Here is a 26,512-nt window from a genome sequence, read left to right as displayed (position 1 = left end):
TAGATTTCCCAAATGGCAACACAATGCTCTGCCACGGTGTCTCCAAGTCAACCTTCTTTAATGGGTACTTGGTTTGTCCAATAGATATGACTGCATCTGCTTCATTGGTTGTCTCCCATACTGACATGCTCTGTTTGCCTATGGGACAATGTATGGATAAACACTTGTGATTTTTCTGAGATGTTTCTCAGAGTTCAGGATGTACCATTATACCAATGCTTATTAGATAAAGGAGAATATTTCCATTGTCCGTGGTGACTGAAATAACCACCTCTGGTTACGGAGGCAAAGAAGGGTAGAGTTCTGGGATACCTTGGCAGCAGCATCAGTAGTTTCTCGCTTGTGTTTGTTGATGTTATGTTCTAGCTCTTTAACCTTAAGCTGTGATTCATTATTTTGTTCTCTATATTTTACAGCCTCTGCAGATTTGGCTTTAATTTCTTTATCTTGGGCCGTGATTATTTCCTTTTGCGTAGCCAGCTCCTCCTGAGCTTTCTTTACCGATGCCTGAAAAACAACGGAGACAATCATTTCTCTTTTTTAACCAATTTATATTATACCTTTATTACGAATAAAGGAAAATGACTAGCAGGAAAAAAGGGGAAAATATAGAAATTCTTTGAGGGTGAAATTCAGTCAAAGAATAAAAAAGTCTGCAGAAAGGTCCTGTAGGTTATGTACCTCCTGTGTGGTGGGAGAAAAATCCATATCAAATTTAATAAATAATCTATAGTATAAGGTTTAATAGTTTCCATTCACAGCTACACACAGATGGAAAAATATCAGAACAAATTTGTCTTTGGTATTGAAAGTACCTCCAGTTTTGCCAGGCCTACCTTTGTCTTGGACACCTCAGATGCCATAGCATCAATCTGATCCTGGTAGGATCTGATAGCTTCATTCACAGCCTCAATCTGTTGTTTATAGGAGGCCTGTTCGCGCTTTAGCTCTTCTAATTCCAGAACTAATGCTTCAACTTCCTAAACAGATGACATGTTGAACATGTATTAAGGACTATACTTGAATAGAAAGATTTAATATTCAGCTTGCTTCTGAGTAAAGACTGCAGAAGAAAGGTCGAACATCAATGGCTCCACAACCACAACTATAATATCATTATAATCAGACAGCCTCACAAAGGGAGAATGGAGCATATTTATGATTCTAGAACAAATCATGCATCACCAATTTCTATGTATGTCAATGACTACAAAATAATATCCCTGCACTGAAACTGATAAGGTTTAAGAGAATCATAAATCTCTGCAGACACTTCTGCTCCATTGTGGCCATTTTTCAGGATTGTTAAACTTGCTACCAACAGTGAAAGATTTACCTGCTGCTTTTCTTTCATTTTTTTGCTGGAAGCATCTGCCTTTTTTTTGGCACCATCTAGCTTCTGCTGGGCATCTTTCAATTCTCTCTCACGCTCCACTTCGGCATTTTTCATTTTGTTCTCCAGCACTTTATATTTTTCTTCTGCCTTTTTTTGGATTTCCTTGGTTTTCTTTAGTGTCTCTTCACTTTCCTCTGAATCCAAAAATATAGTATTGATCCTGGGAGTTCTTCCAGCCCCTGACTAAACTTCTACACATATACTTATAACTCAGATGTCAAATCAATTTTAACAAAGGCTTAGTACAAAAAAAAGGGTAATAAGAATTTTTACTAACTTATGAGATCAGCAATTTCAGTGTTCCCTTGTCCATGGGTCAGTATAAATGCTGCCCAAATACTAACATCACAAATAAAATATATGGGAGGGTACAGCGAGATTGAAATTTGTTCATTAAGTTAAATAAATAAGCTCTCCCTTTATATGCCAGATAAATATACACTTTACATACCACAGGATGAACAAATTAATTCACTGAATGGTAGTCTACCAATCTCTGGTATCCTATCAGTTCCTTCACTCATGACACTGTTTGAGACACTCCCACTACACATCTACCTATTTCTTCCTCCTGAACCTGTAGGCTTTTGCTATTCCTTCTTTCCAGATCTCCTTTATCTGTGTGAAAACTAATATTTTTCAAATAATTTCTCAGGATTCAAAGTATGCATAGTGCAAATCCTAAATACAAGAAAATCAGCAACCTTAACTGTATCCTCATTTTAGTCGCTCTATTGTTATTTTAATTTGTAACATCTTTTGTATTTGTTAAACAAAAATCCCTACAAAACAAGTTTCAGGTTTTTAATGGAATCTAAAAGCTATTAGCTTTATACAAATCTCAAAAGCAAACAACAGGATTCCACTCTGAATAGCCAAATAACGTCCTTCACATTTTCAGCAACTTGCTATCTCACCAATGGTTTTCTTAAGGGTATCCAGCTCCTCTTGTTGTTTGTGATAGGCACTTTGCTGAAGTTTGGTTTGCAACAGCTCTGCTTCTTCTGATTTCATCTCCCACTGCTGCTTCAGTTGGCGATATCTTAGCAGATGATAGGAGACATAATCAGATGTATTCGCATGATAAATTACAGGCATATCACTTATGTAGGGTACACAGAGCTTTAAATTTTCAAGCTATACATGAGATAAATAGACAAGTATTTATATTTCCATTTTACAATGAAGAAAATTGAGGCTATCAGCCGTGAATTGGGAGTTCCTGCCTTCAAACCTCATGCCATATCCTTTAGGATAATATGACAAACATTTACACATCTGCAATGATAAATCCTGTATAGTCTCATCAATAATGAAGTTTACAGTAGAATTCCATTTATCTGAATGGCCTGGGACATCCAAAACATTTGGATACCTGGACACTTGGATAAATGCAAGTGCTATTTTAAACTGGAGTTTCATATTTTCATACTGCAGTGATGCCAGTTCCTGAGGATGGAGGAAACGGGGAAGGAAAGGAGGAAAAGGAGTAGCTGCAGAGGACAGGAGTCTCCTTGGTGCTGCTGAGTGCTTCCTGGCACTGAGAGCCCGAGGGGAGGGAGCCAGTCTTAGCCCTTTGCTATTTGTACTGGTGGTTTCAGAGCTGGGGGCTGAGAGTGCCTGGTGCTGCTTGAGCACTTCCCAGAAGGCTCCTGTCTTCTGCAGCAACTTCCCCGCTCCTTCTTTTCTCTCCTCTAGCTTTGGGGACTGGCATGAAACTGAAATTGCACCTTAAAATTGCATGTTCATTTATATGAATGTCTGATTATCCAAAAGCTACATTGGGGACACACTATGGCTGTAGATAACTAGGATTTTCAGATACATGGAAAATGTCTGTTCAAACAATTTAATAAGTACATAAACCTTACTAGGGCTGATCATCAGTGGCTTAATTAAACTGACTCCTCTTAGTGGACGTGCAGCAACTGCACTATTTATCAAAAAGCAAATAAATGAAGATGTCTAACTCACAACTAAATCTTTTTAACTGTACAATATCAGATTCTAGATGAAAGTGACATAGAAATGTTAAAAACTAAGTTTGAATCTGGTTTGCTCCGTTTATTTATGTTTTTGGAAAAATCATTAAAATGGTTGAAACAGGGTTTGAAAAATAAGTACCACATGTACATAGTGTACTTTATTTTTAAGGACTCTTATTTGCTTAAGTATATTTCATAGAAGACCTTTAAATAAAAAGGAAGATTCCACAATTATTTTTAATTGAAATTCACACAGAAATATTTTCTAAGTAAGAAGATCGAATTTAAATTCCCAAATAGCAAATATTTTGGGGGATACTGTTGCAATTTCAGTGTTTTTATAACTCTCACCTACTCTGATTTTATTCTCTAGAAGCTGAAATTCTGGATAGGAGTTACAGAATAGGACCCAAGGAAAATCATTTGACACTTCAGTGAATAGGAAAAGCAGAAAACTGAATACAGTTTTCAGGAAAGCACCAGTGTGTACTAAAATGCTATTTTCCCCAAGCATAGCAACAATATAAGCTTTTCTTGCTACTATTTTCCTGCAGATGTTGTCCAGAAATCTCCTTGCCTCCCCATGAAATTGTGTAGTGAAGTGGTCACACTATTCTGGCTTTCATACAAAACCTGATCTGACCCTCTGTGCTCCTACAGTATTATATAAATATAAATAAAAGAGAAAAAGAATTTATAGAAGCTTGTATATTTTAACCCTTACTTTTCAGCAGTGTTCTTTAAGCTTGCCAGCTCCTTTTCTACTGTGTCTAGCTCAGACTCCTTTGTTTTTAATTTTTCTTGAATATCTTTCATTTCCAGAAGCTTGGACAAAACAGGTGTAGACTGTGAGCGTGCGCCTGATTAGTGAAAAAACAGAAAGCTGAGATGATTGATTGCCTACCATTACTTACTTAAACTAAAGGATGTGTTTAAAAATTGGGCTACTCACACGGTGTGAGAGAACAAAACTAGAGTCACTTATAAAGCAAAGATTGAACATATAATAGTTCTCAAACACAGTCAGAGACTATTTTCTCACTCTGGAATTAAGGCATGTTTATCTACAACTATTTTTCCTAGATTTTCTGGAATAGAAGTATTACTAGAATCTAGTATTACTGGACTGGAAGCTCTCAATGGAGCTCAATCCAAGTTTTTATGCTATTGCTTAACGAGTTGGGCAAAGTAGGGTACGTTTGGCTGAACTTGCAGGGTTTTGAAGCCCAGTAACTCTTCACTTAACATTGTAGTTATGTTCCTAAAAAATGCTACTATATATAAAACTACACACACTCACGGTCTAACAATTTAATACTGTTCACAGCAATGATGATTGTGAAGCTTTGTTGAGGTAGTGGAGTCAGAGGGTGGGATATTTCCCAGGGAATGCCTTGCTGCTAAATGATGAACTAGCAATCGGCTGAGCCCTCAAGGGTTAACACATTGTTGTAAATGTAGCCTCACACTCTACAAGGCAGCACTAATGGAGGAAGGAGACACAATAGACACATGGCAGTGGCTGCAAACATTCCCTGCGGAAACTGAACCCATGCTGATGAACCCAGGCTATCCCATTGGAGCACGCCACTCCCTCCACTTTCCAAAGTGCTGGGGGAAAGGAGGGGGAGGGAAGTGTGTGTGTGTGTGTGTGTGTGTGTGTGTGTGTGTGTGTGTGTGTGTGTGTGTGTGAGAGAGAGAGAGAGACGCATTGCCCCTTTAAGTACGCTGACCCCACTCTAAGTACACTGCCTTTTTAAGTAGATCGACAAGTTGAGATAGCAGCTGCTGCTGGCAAGTTCCCTCGGTCCTGAGCCCTGACATCTACCTTTCTGCTCTCTGGAGATGGGGTACAGGAGCAGGGGGAGGGGGACACCCTGACATCAGCACTCCTCTTCCCCCCTTCTGCACAGGAAGCAGGAGGCTCCCGGGAGCAGCTCCAAGGCAGAAGGCAGGAGCAGCACATGGCACTGGGAGGAGGGACACCTGAACTGCCCAGCAATTGATAGCCTGCTGAGCGGCTGCTGCACAGGGAACTTAGGGGGGCTGCTGGCCCACCCTGGTTCCAAGCCCCCAATGGGGCTACAATGGGCTGCTCTTCCTGCAAGCAGTGGACAAAGCAGCCGGCTGCCAAACAACGTTGTAAGAGAGCATTACACAACTTTAAATGAGCATGTTCTCTAATTGATCAGCGACGTAGCAACGAAACAGTGTTAACCGGGATGACATTAAGTGAGGAGTTACTGTACCTGTCTTACTGGATTATTTAATTATGTAATAAATACGTTTTTGGGTTTAACTGAAATACTCAATTGAAGATTTTTTCCCTGTTAGATGGGCTCCTCTTCCTGGTTAAAGCTTATGACATATGTTATTTGGTACCAAACAAAAGCTGGTTTATTTTTCCTGGATTGGAGATATTTGTCTATTACATTTGTAAATGGATTATCCAATACATTTCACGTGCACAGGGAACACTATACAGTCATAACTTTTAATTAAAACAATTTAAATAAGGCAAATATTTTTGTTCCAGTATTTTCATTTATGTCTTGCAGAATTCTTTGAATGGCCATTCTTCTTAAATCAAGGGACTAACTGGGATTTGACTTTAAGTAGAATACATCTTCAGTCAAATAGATTTCAAAGTTATCCAGTGTAAGGTTCTAAATACAATTTTACTGTTGGCATTTGTTAAAACATTTAAAGCAGTACACTAGTCAGCAGAGATGATATGGTAGGAAACCAAAATAATGATTACCTCCACTCAGAGTACCCTGAGGATCAAAGGTATCTCCTCCAAGAGTGACAGTTCTTTTCATTATGTTTTTGTCAAAAGTCACTTTCTTGGCATTATTCATGTTATCACAAACCAGTGATGTTCCAAAGACATATTCCATTGCCTTCTGCAGTTCAGATTCATACCCAACCAGAGAGAGGGCCAAATGCACATTATCAGCACCAACCTAACAGTAAAAGGAAATAGTATTAGTGTTCCACAAGAATTAGATAAAGAGTTTTTAAATCCAGTTTCTTGCTCCCCTTATAAGGTTTTGTAACATATTAGAATTCCTCAATACCATGTCCTAATACATCAGCAGCAAGTGCCTTTGAACTATTTGACTATAGGTAAAAAAACTCTCACTCAATCTCTCCCCTTCTCCAGTCAGAGTACTAATAGGCACCACAATCAAATAAGTTCAGCAATGCATCTCCCCCAGACATTATTTGGCTCACTCCCTTCTTTGTGACTGGCAACACAAAACTTTATTGTTGTGCTCAGCTCCTCCTTCCTCTATCTAAGAGTGAGTTCAGTTCTTTGCCCCACTCCCACTCAGCCCATGTATTGTCTATTGTGCTTTTACAGAATGGTAGCAGCTAACAAAGCATTTCAATTTTAAGTAACAAAACAAAATAAAATAAAGAAAAACATACACAGCAAAAGAATACATCTAAAGACATACCAAGCGTTTTGCCGCCATCACAGTTTCTTGCCTAATACACTGTGCTGAAATTTTATTTAGTGGAATTATGGTGTATCGACGCTTCAGTTCACCTTTTTCTAGCAGTTTTTTACCAATAACCTGAAATTTAGGGGGAAAAAATGTACATAAGGGTATCAAAACACATGTCAAATTGTGAAAACTAAGACAACTGAAAAAAAACTTCTTACAGGAATGATGCACATACTGTAAAGTTTAACATTTGGCCTAAGGAGGCATGACTCCATTGACCTATATTAATTCATACCCACTAAAAGTAAATTCACTACTTGCTAAGGTATCTGCTTAAGGATACCCTATTGGTATGCACCAAGATTTTTAGCGGTGACTAGGGATTTGAGGGGGCCTCAAATTTGGGAGTGGGGACCAACTGGATATACCTTAAAGGGGCCTGATTTTCAGAATGCAGGTGCTCAGCACTTCCTGAAAACCTGCATTCTTTTAAAGTGTCTGAAGTTGAGGCCCCAAGTCACTAATCGCTTTTGAAAATCTTGGCCTTAATGCACAAAGTTTTAACTACATGTCTCCCAGGAGTGTCCACAGAAGTTGCATGACTAAATCACAGGGTTGAATACAGCCAAAGGGATGTACTCAAAAGTTATATGTTAAGAAACATACCTCTGTGTCAACCACAATGTTATAGAGTTTTCCCCCAGCTACCACTTCTAGAGCTGTTGCTGTGGAGATCTCTTTCACGGTGATTAGAGAGGCAACAAGCCCTTTTATATGGTTTGGGTTCCAATTTTTTTCTGGATCCCTTAAAATAAATTAAAACGATATGATAGCATACAAATTATGTTTCTTTAGGATGAAAACAGCTTATGACAAACTCTAAACCCACATATATTAATATAAAAATTCCATAATATGCAGAGCTATAATATTCTGAAGCCACGGACAGCTAAATTATTTTAAAACTTCATAACAAACAAATAAGGTTTTCCAAGTAAACTGTCAGCTGTGGAATAAATAGAACAATCCTGCCTTCAACATTGCCTCAAGTTGTTCATAAAACTTGGCACTACAAATAGTTATGCAGAACTGACTTTATTAATAAGCTAACAAAATTTGGGAGCATTGCTAATATTTCTAATTGACATATAAACAGACATATTTTGACGTTAAATTAAAGTTACATGAAGCAAGCCTATTCATTAGGTACGAGGTATAAATCTTTCATTAAAGTAGTTTTTTTACATAGTTACATGAAGGAGGTTTGGGGAGATTATGAAGACTTTCATGAAATTTTTCTTGAATGTAAGAAGTTATTGATTTTTTATCATTTACATGTTATCACTAGCCTTTTAGATTTGAATGAACTTGTCAAAGGCACTATTTAAAGAGGCACATGTACAAAATTTAACAATATAACAATGGATCATAGCAAATTTTAGACAAAAAGATATAGCATGTTTCTCTAACTGAAAATACTAATGCCTATGGACATTTAACGAAAACTGCATTTCCCAGTAGTGACAGTATAAAACTGATCAGTAATTAGCTGCCATAATATTTCTATGGGAAAAGGATAACAGTTTTGATGCTATATCATCAGAAATTAGCAGCTAACATTTGCAAGCATATAATAAATGCATCTGATGTTTTCACTTTTACTTGTCCCAGTGGATAGTGCACCGGATTGTGGCTCAGGAGACCTAGCCCTGCCACTGGCAGGATGGACCTTGGGCAAGTCATGTTACTTCTTCATACCCCAATTTCCCCATCTGTAAAAAGGAGATGATGATATTTACCGCCTTTGTAAAGTGCTTGGACATCCGTGGGTAAAAAGAGCTGTGTGAATGCCAGGTAATATATTATTGTCCTAGATACCCAGGCAGATTAATCATGCCATAACAGAAAGTCAGTAATGGAAAGGGAAGCAAACTATTGATATACCAATAGCAAAATAATGACTTCCTGAATTGTCGTCCTCCCGAGTTCCCACAATCTTATAAAAGTTTCTAGAGGACATTTTTTTAAAATGGATGTTTAGTGAACATTAGAGTACAATTCTAAGGCCTTACTTATATTCAAACTGTAGACTGGGAAACTTGGCCATTAAGGCTTCATATGACTCTCTCAACTGATTGACATCATGAGACAGCTCTCTCCGTTTTGCTAAAAGAGTTTCTTCTTTTTTGTCTAAAAGAGCCAAACAAACATATCACTGAACTTTTTAGTCACAATCTTTGCAGATTTAGAAGCAGGTACACAGCATGTAGCCCAAGCCATAATGAGAAGTCCTTCCTTCTTCCAAGATTCTTACAGCTATAATTTAAGCAAAATATTGGCACCCAAATATTCCAAACTGACATAAATCAGAAACTTGGAATCTTGCAAGCTTCAGTGAGATTTATAGAAAAACAATAATTGGTACTTTTAGCTAGATAAATGCCCTTTTTGCAGTGAGGGGACACACAAAAAATTCCAAGACACTTTACCTTGTTTAGGACAACATTGTCCAACTTAGGTGCCGAAAGTAAGGCACTTAAACTGGTTAGATTCTCAGAAATGGCGAACACTGGCATTTGCTATTGACTTTGGGCTGGATTTTCATTTACGCTAGAGCCTCTTTACACTCTGGCTCTGCATTTGCACTGTAAAGGGGCCTCAAATTGGACGTGAGTTACACTTCTGTCGACAGAGTGGTGTGAAGGTGCCTTAATGAGAATGAAAGTCATTGCCCTTTACTGGGAAAAGTCTGGGGAAAACTTTTCATCTGGTGTCTCAATTTAAATACCCAGAGTTTGTAAATCTTGGCCTATAAATTTAAACTAGTATCCTTTTACCTTCAACAGGCAATCCTACAGCCCCAACCTGCAGCTCTGGGATCTATGAACTCTTACCTGCTGCAAGTAAGAAAACTGCATATTTTTCCATCTAATTCTATTGTGCTACCTCCACTATACTAGTAACCATTCATTAAAATGGCAGAAATATTAATTTCTTCAGAGTTCTCTTCCTATATTTCCAGGCTCTTTCTTCACACCAGGTTCTTCTAGATCGTCCTATACTTCCCACCCACCAATCCCCAAATTGCTATTCTACCAGTAAGTCAGTACAACAAACCTTCATAGTTTAGCTTTTTCATTTCATTTTCTAGTTTTTCTTTCAGCTTTTTGACAGCTTCAAATGCTTCTTGATCTTTCTTGTAGCCACCATCCATCTTTTTTACTTCCGCTTGTTTTGTCTTTAATTCTTGTTGAGCATGTTTCAACTTCATTTGAGCCTATTGTGAAATACAGGACAAACACAGAGCCTGGAGGTTTTCAAACAGGACATTGTATAGATTTAGAATTTCTACATTATCAGGGTGCTTGGGTTATTATTCAGGATCCTTATCACTTACAGTAGTGTCAAATAGCATCCTTGGCATTTAAAAACATAGTGCAATGGTAGATGGAGGAGAGAGTTTGGAAATAAAAATAGGATATTGTGCATCTCTCTGTTATTTTAGGTCATATATTAAAAGGCAGGATGGGGGAAGGTTTCAGAGAGGGTAATGAATAGGGTTAGTAAATGAATGAAAAGGAGCCAGGCCCCCTTTAGGGTTTTTCAAAACCACATTTCTTCAGATGAGTCATGGAACACATTCCTCAATAAGGACTATGCATAGGGGGGAGGGATAGCTCAGTGGTTTGAGCATTGGCCTGTTAAACCCAGGGTTGTGAGTTCAATCCTTGAGGGGGCCACTTGGGGATCTAGGGCAAAAATTGGGGATTGGTCCTGCTTTGAGCAGGGGGTTGGACTAGATGACCTCCTGAAGTCCCTTCCAACCCTGATATTCTATGATTCTATGATATGTTAAGTTTGAAGTTTTAATTTAAAACAGTGCATTAGAGCACAATAACGCATATGAAAGTTTGACAGAGGAGAGAGACATTCTTACTTCATCAACAAGAGTAAATAATTTAATCAATTAAAACAAACAAACAAAAAACACACAACCAAAACTAAAGACACCATTGAGAACAACTAATTCTGGGTTTACCATACAGGAGAACCTTCAGTTTCAAAAGATAAACTTTTGGAACACATTATTAATGAGTCTGGGACAAAGCGTTTAGTATGAATGTACCAAATGACTATTACTAAGGCTACGTCTTCATTAGAAATGCTGCAGCAGTGCCACTGTAGCACTTCGGTGTAGACACTCATTACAGCGACACGAAGGGTTCTCCCATCGGTGTAGTTAATCCATCTCCCTGAGAGGTAGCACATAAATCAACAGAAGAATTCTTCCTTCCCCCTTGCGCTGTCTACACCGAGGGGTGGAGTGGGGTGGGGTGGGGTGGTTAGGACAGCTTAACTACATCACTTAGGGATGTGAATTTTTCACACCCCCGAGAGACATAACTGGGTTAACCTAACTTTTTAGCCTAGATCTGGCATAAATTAGAACAAAAATACCAATATACCTTGACACAGATCTGCATGATTTAAAATTAAGATTAATCTTTTCATGACTACCAGGGCCAAAATCAGGACTTTCAGAGTTTTCCCCCATCATTAAAAACACTGAGTGACAAAGAGAACAAGTATCCATCTACTGAGCAAGACCAATCAATGAATTTTTATAAGTCTGGTTTTCATATATACAGTGGAATTTAGGGCTTTAATATAGCTTGAACTGGTTACATTTAATTTCAAACAATTAATGTAAACATAAAAAATAAGTTATTACAGGAAATTGAAGTTAAAATTAAAAACACTGAGTACCATGACTTTTTCTTTTTTAAAATCTATCACAATTTTTGTATTTTTTCTCATGTCAATGTCATAGCTTTTCCCAATTTATGTTATCACAAACAGCTAGCCTTAATAATACAATATGCTATCATGCATTGCCCGTTACAGAACATCCCTGTGAAGCATTTTTTGATAACCAAATGGAATATTGCTGAGCAAGCTTTTCAAGACAAAGTTAATAAAACCATCAATGCTTGTTTGGGACATGGTTAGCTTCTATTCTTACCTGCTTAGCCTCTGTTTCTGCTTTACTAATGTCATTCTTGCACGTCATCATCTGTCCAGCAAGAGTTGCTTCTTCACCATCTTCATTGCTGGACAGACCAGCAGACACAGCATTAAAATGTTGTTGTGCAGCAGCCAGAACATTTGTATCTTTATCACTTGCCTCCTGCAGAGCATTTAGCCCATCTTTTATCTTCTTTACTTCCTTCTCCTTCGCCACTACAGCCTTTGAATCCTTTAGCAAAACAAATCAGATCAATCAGATCCGTTTGAGAGAGTAACAGCAACTTGAAATCTAAACAGCATTGAAAAATCAGTTGCAAATAGTTTAAGGTACTATGTTCCCAAGCCCCCTTGCCATTATTTGTGATTGTACAAATCACATTTATATTTTTTTGAATGGTTTCTTGCCTGTATTGTTGCATGAAAGAGCCACACAAACAGGGCAAACACAAAGTGTTGCACGAAATACACTGGAAAAATAAATTACTGTAACTGATACAGATTAGAGGGGAAAAGTTTTTTTTAAAGTATTATTGGTAATAGTAACAGGTAAAAAGATATGACAGAAATGTGAACCTTGACAGTCTCATTTAATCGTCAGAGCATTGATATTCTTATAGAGCAATGTATTTTAAAGTTATTGTGATCCTCCCTGAACTTCATAAAAAATAAAATATTAGCTGAGGGGGCCTATTCTGTTCATGCACACACCTAATTCCTAATGGGAATATATTCTTTATATCAGGCTACACACGAACATCAAGCTTAAAACAAAGTCTGTCTCTCAGGTGACACTGAAGGGGGAAATCAAAGCTTTATTAAAGGGAAAATTTAGACTACTTTACATAATACATGATATTGTAAAAAGGTAATGCCACTTATTCTTTATCTCTACAGAATACAGACCCTGGACTTCAGAAAAGCAGACTGACTCCCTCGGGGAACTGACGGGCAGAATCCCCTGGGAGGCTAATAGGGGGGGGGGGGGCAGAAAGGAGCCCAGGAGAGCTGACTGTATTTTAAAGAAGCCTTATTGAGAGCACAGAAACAAGCCACCCCGATGTGCAGAAAGAATAGCAAATATGGGAGGCAACCAGCTTGGCTTAACTAAGAAATATTCAGTGAGCTTAAACACAAAAAGGAAGCTTACAAGAAGTGGAAACTTGGACAGATGACTAGGGAGGAGTATAAAAATATTGCTCGAGCATGCAGGGATGTAATCAGGAAGGCCAAAGCACAATTGGAGTTGCAGCTAGCAAGGGATGTGAAGGGTAACAAGAAGGGTTTCTACGGGTCTGTTAGCAACAAGAAGGTGGTCAGGGAAAGCGTGGGACCCTTACTGAATGGGGGAGGTAACCTAGTGACGGATGATGTGGAAAAAGCTGAAGTACTCAATGTTTTTTTGCCTCAGTCTTCACAGACAAGGTCAGCTTCCAGCCTGCTGCACTGGGTAGCACAATATAGGGAGGAGGTTAGCAGCCCTCAGTGGTGAAAGAACAGGTTAAGGACTATTTAGAAAAGCTGGACATACACAAATCCATGGGGCTGGATGCAATGCATCTGAGGGTGCTGAGAGAGTTGGCTGATGTGATTGCAAAGCCATTGGCCATTATCTTTGAAAACTCATGGCAATCAGGGGAGGTCCCGGACAATTGGAAAAAGGGAAATATAGTCCCCATCTTTAAAAAAGGGAACAAGGAGAATCCGGGGAACTACAGACCAGTCAGCCTCACCTCAGTCCCCAGAAAAATCATGGAGCAGGTGCTCAAGGAATCCATTTTGAAGCACTTGGAGGAGAGGAAGGTTATCAGGAACAGTCAACACGGATTCACCAAGGGCAAGTCATGCCTGACCAACCTGATTGCCTTCTATGATGAGATAACTGGCTCTGTAGATATGGGGAAAGCAGTGGATGTGATATACCTTGACTTTAGCAAAGCTTTTGATACTGTCTCCCACAGTATTCTTGCCAACAAATTCAAGAAGTATGGATTGGATGAATGGACTATAAGGGGTATAGAAAGCTGGCTAAATCATCGGGCTCAACGGGTAGTGATCAACGGCTCGATGTCTAGGTGGCAGCCGGTATCTAGCAGAGTGCCCCAGGGGTTGGTACTGCAGCCGGTTTTGTTCAACATCTTCATTAGTAATCTGGATGATGGGATGGATTTCACCCTCAGCAAATTCGCAGACGATACTAAGATGGAGGGAGAGGTAGATATGCTGGAGAGTAGGGATAGGGTCCAGAGTGACCTAGACTAATTGGAGGACTGGACAAAAAGAAATCTGATGAGGTTCAACAAGGACAAGTGCAGAGTCCTGCACTTAGGACGGAAGAATCCCATGCACTGCTACAGGCTGGGGACCGACTGGCTAAGCGGCAGTTCTGCAGAAAAGGACCTGGGGATTACAGTGGATGAGAAGCTGGATATGAGTCAGCAGTGTGCCCTTGTTGCCAAGAAGGCTAACGGCATATTGGGCTGCATTAGTAGGCGCATTGCCAGCAGATCGAGGGAAGTAATTATTCCCCTCTACGCGGCACTGGTGAGGCCACATCTGGAGTATGGCGTCGTTTTGGGCCCCCCACTACAGAAGGGATGTGGACAAATTGGAGAGAATCCAGCGGAGGGCAACGAAAATGATCAGGGGGCTGGGGCACATGACTTACAAGGAGAGGCTGAGGGAACTGGGCTTGTTTAGTCTGCAGAGAAGTGAGGTGGGATTTGATAGCAGCCTTCAGCTACCTGAAGGGGGGTTCCAAAAAGGATGGAGCTTGGCTGTTCTCGGGGTGGCAAATGACAGAACAAGGAGCAATAGTCTCAAGTTGCAGTGGGGGAGGTTTAGGTTGGATATTAGGAAAAACTATTTCACTAGGAGGGTGGTGAAGCATTGGAATGGGTTACCTGGGAAGGTGGTGGAATCTCCATCCTTAGAGGTTTTTAAGGCCCAGCTTGACAAAGCCCTGGCTGGGATGATTTAGTTGGGGTTGGTCCTGCTTTGAGCAGGGGGTTGGACTAGATGACTTCCTGAAGCCTCTTCCAACACTAATCTTTTATGATTCTAAACTTGTGGTGCCCTTGCATGTTTATGCCATAAATTTGTCCCAACGCTCTTATCCCTCTTGTACATACATTACAGAAAAGTAATAAATAAATCACAACATACAGCTATTATATATTACTGAAGATGTTTGTAGTGCACCAGATTAAATATTTTCCTGAAATTTTAAAAACAAGGGCCTTACTGTTTACCTCCTCCATGCTTTTTACTAATTCTTTACATTTCTTCTCTTCACTTTTTAAGTTTTGCTTCTTGAGATCAAGAGCACTTTGTGCTTTTGTATCAACTCTCTGAGTTTCTGCAAGAACATCTTCCAGGGAACGTAGTACGCCACCAACTTCCTATAACCAAGACAAAAAAAAAAAAAAAAAAAAAAAAGGTAACTCGTACTAAAAGAAACCTGTTTAATAATCATAAGATATTGTACATTCTATCCAGCTGCATTGAAAAAAAAAAAAAAGTTAAAAGCAAATATCCTTACCACTGTCATTTAAAAATTCTTTTAGTTTTAATCATCATAATTACAAATAGGGGCCTACCACATTCACAGCCCATTTTGGTTAATTTCACCGTCACAGGATTTTAAAAATTGTACATTTAATAATTTCAGATATTTAAATCTGAAATTTCATGATGATGGAACTGCAGGGGTCCTGACCCAAAAGGGAGTTGTGTGTGTGTTTTGCAGTATTGCCACTCTTACTTCTGCACTGCTGCTGGCAGTGGTGCTGCCTCCAGAGCTGGTTTCCCAGCCAACAGACCCCACTTTCCACCCGCCCAGCTCTGAAGGCGGCAGCGCAGAAGTAAGGGTGGCAATATTGCAACCCCCTCCCTCCCCACACACAATAAACCTTGTGACCTCCCCCACAACCTTCTTTTGGACTGGAACCCCCAGTTTGAGAAACGCTGGTCTCCCCTGTGAAATCTATATAGTATAGGGTAAAAGTACACAAAAGACCAGATTTCATGGTCCATGACATGTTTTTCCACGGCTGTGAATTTGGTAGGGCCCTAATTATAAATCAAGTTTATTTTTCACTATTTATGCTGTTCACTTGATGCAAATCTCCATGCAACGAACACACAGAGCAAATAGCTTCATTTAAAAAAAAAAAAAAAAAAAAAAAAAAGTCAGTTTCAAGTAAGTTTGACTTCCAGGTTCCGATTTGATAGCAGAGTGCTACTATATTTGGGTTTAAATAATACAGGGCAACGTTTGAAAAGGCTACGTTTAAGAATCATTTCATTGGCACTGGAAAATAGGGTAGAAACATTTCTATTATCTTGCGTGAATGCTTATTTTTATAAAACCTGAATTTTGAACCCAATTTGACGTGCTGAAGTGTCTTAACCACAATATAAAGTACACAAATATAACATTTTTGTCATTTTACATTAAAGAAAGTGGATGGGAGGCATCAGAGAATGAATTGTTTTCCAATGGATCTAGAAGGATTTTCGTTCATTTATTCTGAACTGTGGCATTTATTTCTCTTCTAGTAAATATGTTGCCTTTCAGGCATCTTCTCTCTGGCTGGACATCTCCCCCTCTTTCAAAGATACAGGAATGTTCATTCTCAAAATGACAGGGTTTTCTGAGTTTTAGAACATCTGAATGTGAATCCTCCACACCAAGCAAAGATCCACTTCCACAAATATTATTTATGCTCATGAGTCGACCTACTTGCATGCGTAAATATTCAAAGAATCAGGGCCTAAGTATGCTAAACTATGTTCCTCTTTCCACTGGCATGGAAGATAGAAATTGTGAGAATATGACTGCACTTGGCTTAGTTCTTCTACAGTTATAATACCATTGAGATAACTGCATAATCTGGTGTTATGTGAACTATAAAATATCAGTTAGTGTTTATATCATAATAAAGTATCATGCTTATTTGTTATTAAATGGATGCCACCAAATAGAAATCTACTCAGTCTCAAAAAGATGCTCAAGAACTACAAAATCCCTCTGCCAACGTTTGTGGTGTATAGTCTTATTTTCTTTTTCTTAATGCTATTTTGTCCCTAAACTGTGTGAAAGACTCACACAAACAAGTGGGGACACAAGCCAACTAAACACAAATAACTATCAAATGAAAAAAGTAAAAATAAAAAGCCTGAAAAGACAGTATTAATAATCTTTTGTTTATCTTAGGTATTACTTGTAATGATAGGAGGTAAAATATTACAGATGGAAGTATAATTATTAAATCAACAGGGTGTCTTTCACATAATGGCTAAGAATTACAGTATGTAGGGTATAAACATAAGCATATAAAATCCAAAGGAAATCGTTCTATCCTAAGTTCCCTCTAAGCTAGCAGCTGCCTATTTAGCCAGCACAGGGGCTCAAGGCTGCAGCGGGGAAAGGCGCCCCTCCCTGCTGGCCCCAGCACGGTCCTGCTGTAGCAGGGAGAGGCACCCCTCATACGGCCCCAAGCTGCTGCAGTGAGAGAGGGCTGGGGGGAAGTCCTCCTCTCCCCACCGCAGCCTGCACCCCAGAGCCCATACACTCCCTGCAGCCCAACCCTCTGCCCCAGCCCTGAGCCCCCTCCCGCACCCCGAACCGCTCATCTTTGGCCCCAACCCAGAGCCTGCACCCCCCCACACCCCAACCCTCTGCCCCAGCTCTGAGCCCCCTCCCACACCCCGAACCCTTCGGCCCCACCCCCACATTAATTTTGTTATGTGCACCAATATGGAGGTGATGTGTGACACATCACCTCCATATTGGTGCACATAAAATTCATTCTGCACATGAATGTAAAAAATTAGGAGGGAACACTGGTTAACTTCTCTCTATATTTTAATTCAGAGAAATGAAGTTATTTCTTTCCGATTTAACCCCTTGTGTTAATATATACATGGACATAAACATATTTGTGTTCTCACTTACCTGATCTCTCTTCTTTTCCATCTCTGCTATTTCTTTGTTAAGTTCCTTCACCTTTTTCTCATTCTCAGCCATTGTTTCCTGAAGTTTCGCTATGTTAGCCTGCATTTCCTTTAACTCATCGGCAGAACGTACCTTCGTCTCTTCAGCCAAAACAAATTGATACGCAACATAGAGACGGCTTAAGTGTTCTATCTCTCGCATTACCTTCTGGTACTCTAAATAGGATGATCGTTCCTGAAAGAAAGGGCCACCAATAAAAATAAGCCAGCATTAAAAAATTTTTGTAATATGCCCATAGTATTTCTAAAAAGGTCTGTATAATTTTATGATCAATATTTGTAGCTATACAAGCCAAGATGAGTAATTAAATCTCATGTTTCAAAAGATATATGCCAATTCCCCTAGAGGGATGAGAAAGCAAGGAAGGATTCTCCTTTCCTACATACAATAGTACCCAACTGGCTATATGCATTACACTTTTGCCTTCCTCTGAAGCATCAAATGCATTATACATACACATGCCTGCTTAGCAAAACGTTAGCAAATGATGCTAATACAACAGCCTGTACTGTGCAAACAACACTTGGATATCCTTTCATGAACCAAGCTAAAACTTCATCTTGCTATTGTCTTCTAGGGTTTTTTTCCCCCTATAATATCTTGCAGGTCCTGAATGTCCAACATTACCATAATAATTAGACATCTGAAAATAAAATCTCTCTATAAACCATGATTTCCACATTAAAAAAATATTCAGACTAGAAATGCGTGTAGATATTTTAGAGTCTAGAAGAGCATTTTGTTTCAAAAAATGAATCGTTGAAGAGATTATCCGAGTCAGTCAGGCTATTTTCCGATATTTTAAAAATTGCCCCCCCGGGGTAATTTCACCCAGTATAACATTAAGTCTGTTTAAAAGCCAAAGATGTTTTTCCGGTCTAAAGTTCAGTACCTCTTTCAGTTTCTGTAAGGTTGGAGTGATTTCTTCCTCTAAAATCTGAAACACAAAAACAGAATATATTTTCAGATTCTTAAATCTGAAAACTCTCCCAAATCCTACTACTCTGACCACATTCACATAGCCTTAGGCAAAGAAAGCAAGCTTTCCGCAAACCATAAATATACAACAAATGGGGCCGGGGGAAAGAGAAGGGACCATGGCAGTGCAAATGGGTCAAGTACATCCTCTTCTATTGTGGCAGATAAGATTTTGTTTTTTCTAAGGCTACAAAACAGGCAATTGAGTCATTCAAGTCAGCTTACAACTGCTATCATTGATGTTATTCAATTTATGTAAAGCATTAAAAAGCCACACAATTGCAAACAATAGTACCGTTTGAATTTCTTTCAGTTTTGCCTCTTTTTTCTCTATAGTTTTCTGGGCAGCTATTTTCTTGCACTCATACATCCTTGTACCAGCCGCTTCTTCAATCATAGCTAAAATCTGGAAAAAAAAAATAAATAAATCCCCCAAGCTTATGAAATAGCTTCAAAATCACCAGTGTTAAACAAAAAAATTTCTCTACACACCTTTCTTCAAAATACTGTTCCAACAGTCCTGAGCAAACAGTCAACTCAAAATTTTACACGTATAAAGGATATCAAGAAAAAAGAGAAGGAAAGGAAACGTCAACCGTATTCTCACCTCTGGAGGTTTCATGTTTAGAACCTTGGTAATTCGTCCCTGGAAATAAAGGCAAAAATGATTATGGCCTTTAAACTCAAAGTGTACTACACTGTCATATACAGTGCAAGATTTTTATATATTAAATTCTCAATCAAAAGTTTATCAGGTAGTATAATAATTTTTTAAAAATAAATTTATTTTCGGTCTAAAAGAATAAACCTGGTTTGACTTCAGTTATCTAATTCTTGAAAGTTCAAATCAGATTCAAATCTGAAACTGCTTGTGTCACATTACACTGGTAAGTACGATGTGCTATACTTTATAACTTTGCTTATGCTGCGTCCCGCTATACGTAGTTACACTGATCAGGGACATTGCTTTCACTCCCTGTTTGGAATCTCTTACTGACTGACTGATTTTGATTAAATTCTTAGTCACAGTGTGGCTTTTGAGAGATTTAACTGATGTCAGTCAACATGTGGAAGCCTCTGTGGTAATAGAAACAACGTGTAGAGCTAATGCAAAACAAAATTCCCAAATCCAGTCACAAAGGAAGTAAGTTTTTAGGAACATGTATATAATACCTGCATAATAAGAAAGTGAGGGTTGTTGACATTGAGTCCAACGGAACAGAAGAGATCCTGCACTCTTGTGTTGTTTGCATTCACACCATTGATTAGATACTTATTTCTACCACCAATGACGACCTTGAGAAAAAGAAAAATGGGATACTCAAAATGAACTAAAAATGGCTTTACTGTTTGAGAATACAAACTAACGGAATTCTTAGATGTAGGAATCTGAGCAAACAACAAATGGAAAATAGTTTCAATGTGTCCTGAGGAAATTAACAAAATTACAAAATACACATATCAAACAAACCCTCTCATCAGTTTGAAGTACCATTTTTAAAATCCTCTACCCCAACTGCAAAAATGTGAGCTAAACCACCACGGCAAGTACCTTTGGCAATTTCTTGGCAGTCAGGAACAAGGGAAAGTCTCTCAGTTCAGTGTCAGACCAGAAAAAAAATACTACCACCACAACTAGCAAACTTCTTGTCAGTTTCATCAGAAAGGTTATGGTTAAGGCTATGTTTTACTCACAGGTATTTTTTAGTAAAAGTCATGGACAGGTCACAGGCAGTAAACAAAATTCACGGCCAGTGACCTGTTCATGACTTGCACTATGCCCTTAATTAAATCTTGGGAATGCCGTGGCTTGGGGGGCCGGTCCAGGGAGTGACACTGGTGCTCGGTGAGGGGGGAGGGAGGAGGAGGAGGAAGAGAGGAGGTTGGTGGGGCTGGCATGCTCCCTACCTGGCTTCTTGGAAGCGATGACATATCCCTTCCTAAGTTCCTAGCTCCGCACACTGCCAGCTCCACAGATCCCACTGGCCGGGAACCACAGCCAATGGGAGCTGCGAGAGCAGTGCGCGAAGGTAGGAGCCGAGGGACATGTTGTCGCTTCCGGGGAGCCCCCCCAAGGTAAGCACTGACCAGAGTCTCTTTGTGTCAAATCAAAGCACACTCTGAGGCAGTGTAGGAAAGCTTGCAGTGCTCCTGTCTGTACCATATCTGTTCTGTGAATAAATGAATTCAGTATCCCAAGTGGACAACCTAGCATTTTTCAATATTAAGGTCACTAAAAAATTAGAAAGGGAAAGGAGAAAGGCAGAAAAGGGAAGCACATCATTTTCTGTAGGGGACAATATAGCTTGCTCCAGGAACGTTGTCTCATGACTAGGTGCGTTTCCATTTAAGGGAGTAGAGTCATTGTTTATGGTATATGGAATACTACAAAATTTGTAGTGTGAAAAGGCAACTACTTGTTATATCCTTATTTAGTTGCTTAGCTCAAATCTTACATAGTTTGTTATTGAGTTCACTCTGGAAACATTGCTTTAATAGCACAAGTTCATTGAGAGAATATTTAAAAAAAGAAGAATTAGTGCACAATCAAGTAAAAGAAACCAAGTGTTCTTTAAAACCTTACCTGAAGGAATCTTGATTATGCAAAATAACTTGAGGCGTAAGGGTAGAGAGCATTAAAAAAAAAAAAACCTACAACATTGAATTCTATATCATCTAGTTGAAAAATAACAATCTGCCTTTTATCTTAGTATAGTCATTTTCCACTGAGAACGGTGGAAATTCGTAAATCTTTGTGGGCAAACACAGATGTTAAACACTCACCTGCCTGGTGACTGTGATCTCATCATGAGCTTCAAATCCCAACGGACTCTGTTTCTTGTCAGAATTATCAAAGGTGATTGAGACAGTCGCTTTAATAATTCCAGCCTGACCATTTTTGTAAACCAAATCTTGCAAATTGGATGCTCGCACCTGAAAATGTGGAAGAAGAATACATTTGTTAACAGAAAGCCATTGCATTGCTTCACACTGTGCACTATTAATTGCTAGAATTTGAGGAAAAATGTATGAAATATTTGAAAAATAGGAATACTGTACATTTAGATATTCTAGCAGCTCACAGGTATAAAAGAGCATGGAGAAAACGTGCAAGATGGTTGCACGGTAAACTAACACACAGTAAGTCAGCTAAGCATTTTTTTTTTAAACCAGATACATGAGAAAAATTAAATGTTTAGATTTAGAAACCAGATGACAAGATCAATTAATACATAAGTGCCTTTAGGTAAAGTGTTTGATTTCATGATACAGTATATGTGTGATTGTAAAGATAGAATAATAGGATTTACTTGCAATTTTGCTGGATTTCCCTAGAATTCCAGAGCAGCATTGTTTAAAGACTGGAATCCAAATTTGCTTCAAAATGCACACTTTTCATATAAGTAGCAGTATAGGCCAGTGTCTTTTAAATAAAAATCATTTCAACAAAACCTGCTTTCTGTTTTTCTGATGAGTCAGCTAATAGTGTTCTCAGACCAGCTCCAGGTATGCCAAAGTTTATTACAGAGAAATAAGTTTGTGTTATATTCTGTGATTGTACTTTTACCTACCAAAAGTCTGCAGTTCCAACTTATTACTTCTTAACTTGGCATTTTTCCCGTGGTTCTGGGCTGCATAGTTTGTATCAATGTATGATTATTACTGCTATACAAAGCTTACATAATAATAATATAAAATATAATATAATAATATAGAGAGATATACCTATCTCATAGAACTGGAAAGGACCCTGAAAGGTCATCGAGTCCAGCCCCCTGCCTTCACTAGCAGAACCAAAAACTGATTTTGCCCCAGATCCCTAAGTGGCCCCCTCAAAGATTGAACTCACAATCCTGGGTTTAGCAGGCCAATGCTCAAACCACTTAGCTATTCCCCCCCTATCTATTTATAGTCTTCTACAAAGTGTTTGAAAAGAATTCCCTAGTAATTGTAATAGGCCTCTGTAAAAGAGTATTGACACTGTAACTATGATTGTAAGTCAATTTTGAGAAGAAGAGTCAGTGGGGATTACAAATTCATATTTAATTATCAATAAAAATTATTTTTTATTGGACAATTTGAACCTAGCCAGAAAGTGGCATAGAAAATGCCAGTCTGTCTCATTTTGGTTACAAAGTAACACCAGTCTCCACAACATTTTGTGAAGATTAACCTCAGGTTTGTTGCACAAGGATGCTATTCAGCACAAAGAGGAGTTTCTCATTGATTCTTCCTAACTGCAGTATTTCTCCTTCCTTTTTACCTGAGATAGGTTGGAGATGCCCAACAGAAAACAAATAGAGTCCAGGATGTTGGACTTGCCACTGCCATTTAATCCGGTGATAGCATTGAACAGTGGGTCGAAGCCGTTGACCTCTGTCCTCTGGGCATAGGACTTGAATCCTTCAAGAATGATTGACTTGATATGCATCTTTTCTGTCTCTCTGGAGGACCTGGCCAAGCCCCTCTCCAAGGGCTTTGAAGAAAGATCTCAGATTTATAATCCTGTGTGTTTTAAAACAACAAAAGCAGACTTACTAAAATGAGAGGGCACCCCTAATATAAACCAAAGTATGAAACAAATGGAAAAGAATACAACTACTCTAGCATGGACAATGGTATTTGGACCCACATGCAGGAATGTGATAAGATTTTTTTTGCCACAACAGTACAACCTCAGTTATCTGAATCTCAGTTATCCAAAGGAGGGATAATTGAGTCCCCCAGCAAATATTACTCAAATTTAAGATTTCCTTGATTACATGAATTTATTCAATATGACTCAGGATATTCAAATAGAAGTTGTACTGTGGTACAAAACAGGTTTCTCATCAAGAAAAAAAATTACAAGACTAGTAGGAGGCAAAAAGACAAGACTAAAGTCTTTTAAGAGAAAAGAGAGAGGAAGAAATTTAAAAGGGCAGTGTTGATGGAGTACCTTGTGGACTGTTATCTGTATCCAGAGTTGAATGTGACTTTATGTTAGTCTTAAAATTATGTTAAAATAGTTGAGAACTTCATAGCGAAAATATATGTAGCTAAAAAACCCAGACTGTTCTGTATTTCAAATTGTTAAACTATAAAAAAAAAAAAAAAAAAAAAAAAAAAAACACAACCAATACTGTCTGCTATTTTTACAAATGTTACTTTCAGATTATCCCAAACTGAGATTAGAGAGAAATGTCTCCTTATTCTGTACACCTGGCAGCACTTTGTTTATAGCCAGTTTCACTGTGTGATTTTGTAAATCTGACAGCTCCTGGGCACAGTCGCTGTCCTCTGTGGTTCAGGTCACCCAGAAAAAGGAAAAGACAAACATTAGAAGAACAGGGGCTGCAAAGGCAGTGACTGGGGGCAGGCACAGGCCTGGGGCTGTTGTAACTCAGTGACTAGGTTTAAACTGACCAATTTTGCACCCTCCCCCTCCTCCATGGGGTGAGTGTGTGTGTGTTGAGAGGGCTTGTGCCCACAGGGCAGGCATGCGGGGCCCTTCGCTCCCTCACTGGTATCAACCCAGACCCTCCCAGCCACCCGCACTACTGAACAAGGCCCTTCTGGGTACACCGGGGGAAGGAGCCAAGTATCAGGGGGTAGCTGTGTTAGTCTGTATCCACAAAAACAACAAGGAGTCCGGTGGCACCTTAAAAACGAACAGATTTATTTGGGCATAGGCTTTCGTGGGTAAAATCCTCACTTCTTCAGAAGCATGGAGTGAAAGTTACAGATGCAGGCATTATATAATGAGACATGAAGACCATTTCAGATTTGGGGACAATGTATACCTTCAAGTCAGTGGCACTGCTATGGGTACCTGCCTGGACCCACAGTATGCCAACATACTTTTATGGCTGCCTTAGAACAACACTTCCTCACCTCTCGTCCCCTAGCGCCCCTCCTCTACTTGCGCTACATTGATGACATCTTCATCATATGGACCCACAGAAAGGAGGCTCTTGAAGATTTCCACCTGGATTTCAACAATTTCCACCCCATCATCAACCAGTCCACACAAGAGATCCACTTCCTGGACACTACAGTGCAAATAAGCGATGGCCACATAACCACCACCCTATACCGGAAAACTACTGACCACTATACTTACCTACATGCCTCCAGCTTCCATCCAGGACACATCACACAATCCATTGTCTACAGCCAAGCCCTAAGATACAACCGAATTTGCTCCAATCCCTCAGACAGAGACAAACAACTACAAGATCTTTATCAAGCATTCGTAAAACTACAATACCCACCTGGGGAAGTGAGGAAACAGATTGACAGAGCGAGACGGGTACCCAGAAATCACCTGCTACAGAACAGGCCCAACAAGGACAATAACAGAACACCACTGGCCATCACGTACAGCCTCCAGCTAAAACCTCTCCAGCGCATTATCAATGATCTACAACCTATCCTGGAAAATGATCCCTCACTCTCACAGACCTTGGGAGGCAGGCCAGTCCTCGCTTACAGACAGCCCCCCAAACTGAACCAAATACTCACCAGCAACTACACATCACACCACAGAAACACCAACCCAGGAACCAATTCCTGTAGCAAACCTCGTTGCCTACTCTGTCCCCATATCTACTCTAGCAACACCATCATAGGACCCAACCATATCAGCCGCACCATCAGGGGCTTATTCACCTGCACATCCACTAATGTTATATATGCCATCATATGCCAGCAATGCCCCTCTGCCATGTACATTGGCCAAACCGGACAGTCCCTCCGCAAAAGGATAAATGGACACAAATCAGACATTAGGAATGGTAACATACAAAAGCCAGTAGATGAACACATCAACCTCCCTGGACACTCGATAACAGATTTAAAAATAACTATATTTGAACAAAAAAACTACAGAAACAGACTTCAAAGAGAAACAGCAGAACTAAAATTCATTTGCAAATTCAACACCATTAATCTGGGCTTGAATATGGACTGGGAGTGGCTGGCTCATTACAGAAGCAGCTTTGCCTCTCCTGGCATTGACACCTCCTCATCTATTATTGGGAGTGGACTACATCCACCCTGATTGAATTGGCCTTGTCAACACTGGTTCTCCACTTGCGAAGTAACTCCCTGCTCTCCATGTGTCAGTATCTAATGCCTGCATCTGTAGCTTTCACCCCATGCAGCTGAAGAAGTGGGGTTTTTACCCACGAAAGCTTATGCCCAAATAAATCTGTTCGTCTTTAAGGTGCCACCGGACTCCTTGTTGTTTTTGAGGGAAGGAGCCTCCCCCCACCAGCCCAAAGGAGAAGCCCCTCACTGGGGGAGGGGCGGGGGGGAGTCTGCAGGCATCAGACCCCCACCACACACACACACACACGGCCCCTACAAATGTAGCAGCGAGGGATGCCTAGTCCTTAAGGATCCCCCCCCCCTTCTCTCCGTGGTGCACCCGCCGAGCCTCCCCCGGAGAGAGACCGGGACCGGCCACGACCCGCCCCCCTGGCCAAGGGTGGTGGTGGTGGGGCTGGGCTGCGTCCCTGCCCGGCCGCCCCCGCCGCCTCTCACCTGCCGAGCCCGGGGAGGGCGGGGAGGGGGGGTCTAGCGCGGGGACAGACGGTTAGCCGCGGGTTCTAGAATCCCACCGCCCGGCCGCTCCCGGCGGCGCCCTTCCGCTTACTTGAATTTTGGCGCG

General features: G+C 39.9%; 1 protein-coding gene across 3 annotated transcripts in view; it reads right to left on the bottom strand.

Moving 5' to 3' along the window:
* SMC2 (structural maintenance of chromosomes 2) overlaps positions 1-26,512 on the bottom strand; it is a 32,877-nt gene extending 6,365 nt beyond the window's left edge. Inside the window, exons 1-20 of one of the 3 annotated variants that reach the window (XM_034774568.1) lie at positions 26,386-26,512; positions 23,123-23,364; positions 21,643-21,792; positions 20,032-20,154; positions 19,466-19,504; positions 19,154-19,264; positions 18,773-18,817; positions 17,821-18,054; positions 15,113-15,262; positions 11,860-12,093; positions 9,954-10,113; positions 8,909-9,026; positions 7,503-7,641; positions 6,846-6,965; positions 6,143-6,347; positions 4,106-4,241; positions 2,314-2,438; positions 1,337-1,530; positions 837-980; positions 313-507 (exon numbers count right to left, since the gene is read on the bottom strand). In XM_034774568.1, the coding sequence (XP_034630459.1) occupies positions 313-507; positions 837-980; positions 1,337-1,530; positions 2,314-2,438; positions 4,106-4,241; positions 6,143-6,347; positions 6,846-6,965; positions 7,503-7,641; positions 8,909-9,026; positions 9,954-10,113; positions 11,860-12,093; positions 15,113-15,262; positions 17,821-18,054; positions 18,773-18,817; positions 19,154-19,264; positions 19,466-19,504; positions 20,032-20,154; positions 21,643-21,792; positions 23,123-23,290 (2,790 nt within the window). In that variant the 5' untranslated portion in view covers positions 23,291-23,364; positions 26,386-26,512. Of the gene's footprint in view, positions 1-312; positions 508-836; positions 981-1,336; positions 1,531-2,313; positions 2,439-4,105; positions 4,242-6,142; positions 6,348-6,845; positions 6,966-7,502; positions 7,642-8,908; positions 9,027-9,953; positions 10,114-11,859; positions 12,094-15,112; positions 15,263-17,820; positions 18,055-18,772; positions 18,818-19,153; positions 19,265-19,465; positions 19,505-20,031; positions 20,155-21,642; positions 21,793-23,122; positions 23,365-23,797; positions 23,914-26,385 lie in introns of those variants that run through there. The other 2 variants (XM_034774569.1, XM_034774570.1) reach the window with 2 other exon arrangements.

This window comes from Trachemys scripta, chromosome 6 (assembly GCF_013100865.1).
Source record: "Trachemys scripta elegans isolate TJP31775 chromosome 6, CAS_Tse_1.0, whole genome shotgun sequence".
Lineage (NCBI taxonomy): Eukaryota > Metazoa > Chordata > Testudines > Emydidae > Trachemys > Trachemys scripta.
This window is presented reverse-complemented; position numbering and strand designations above follow the sequence as displayed.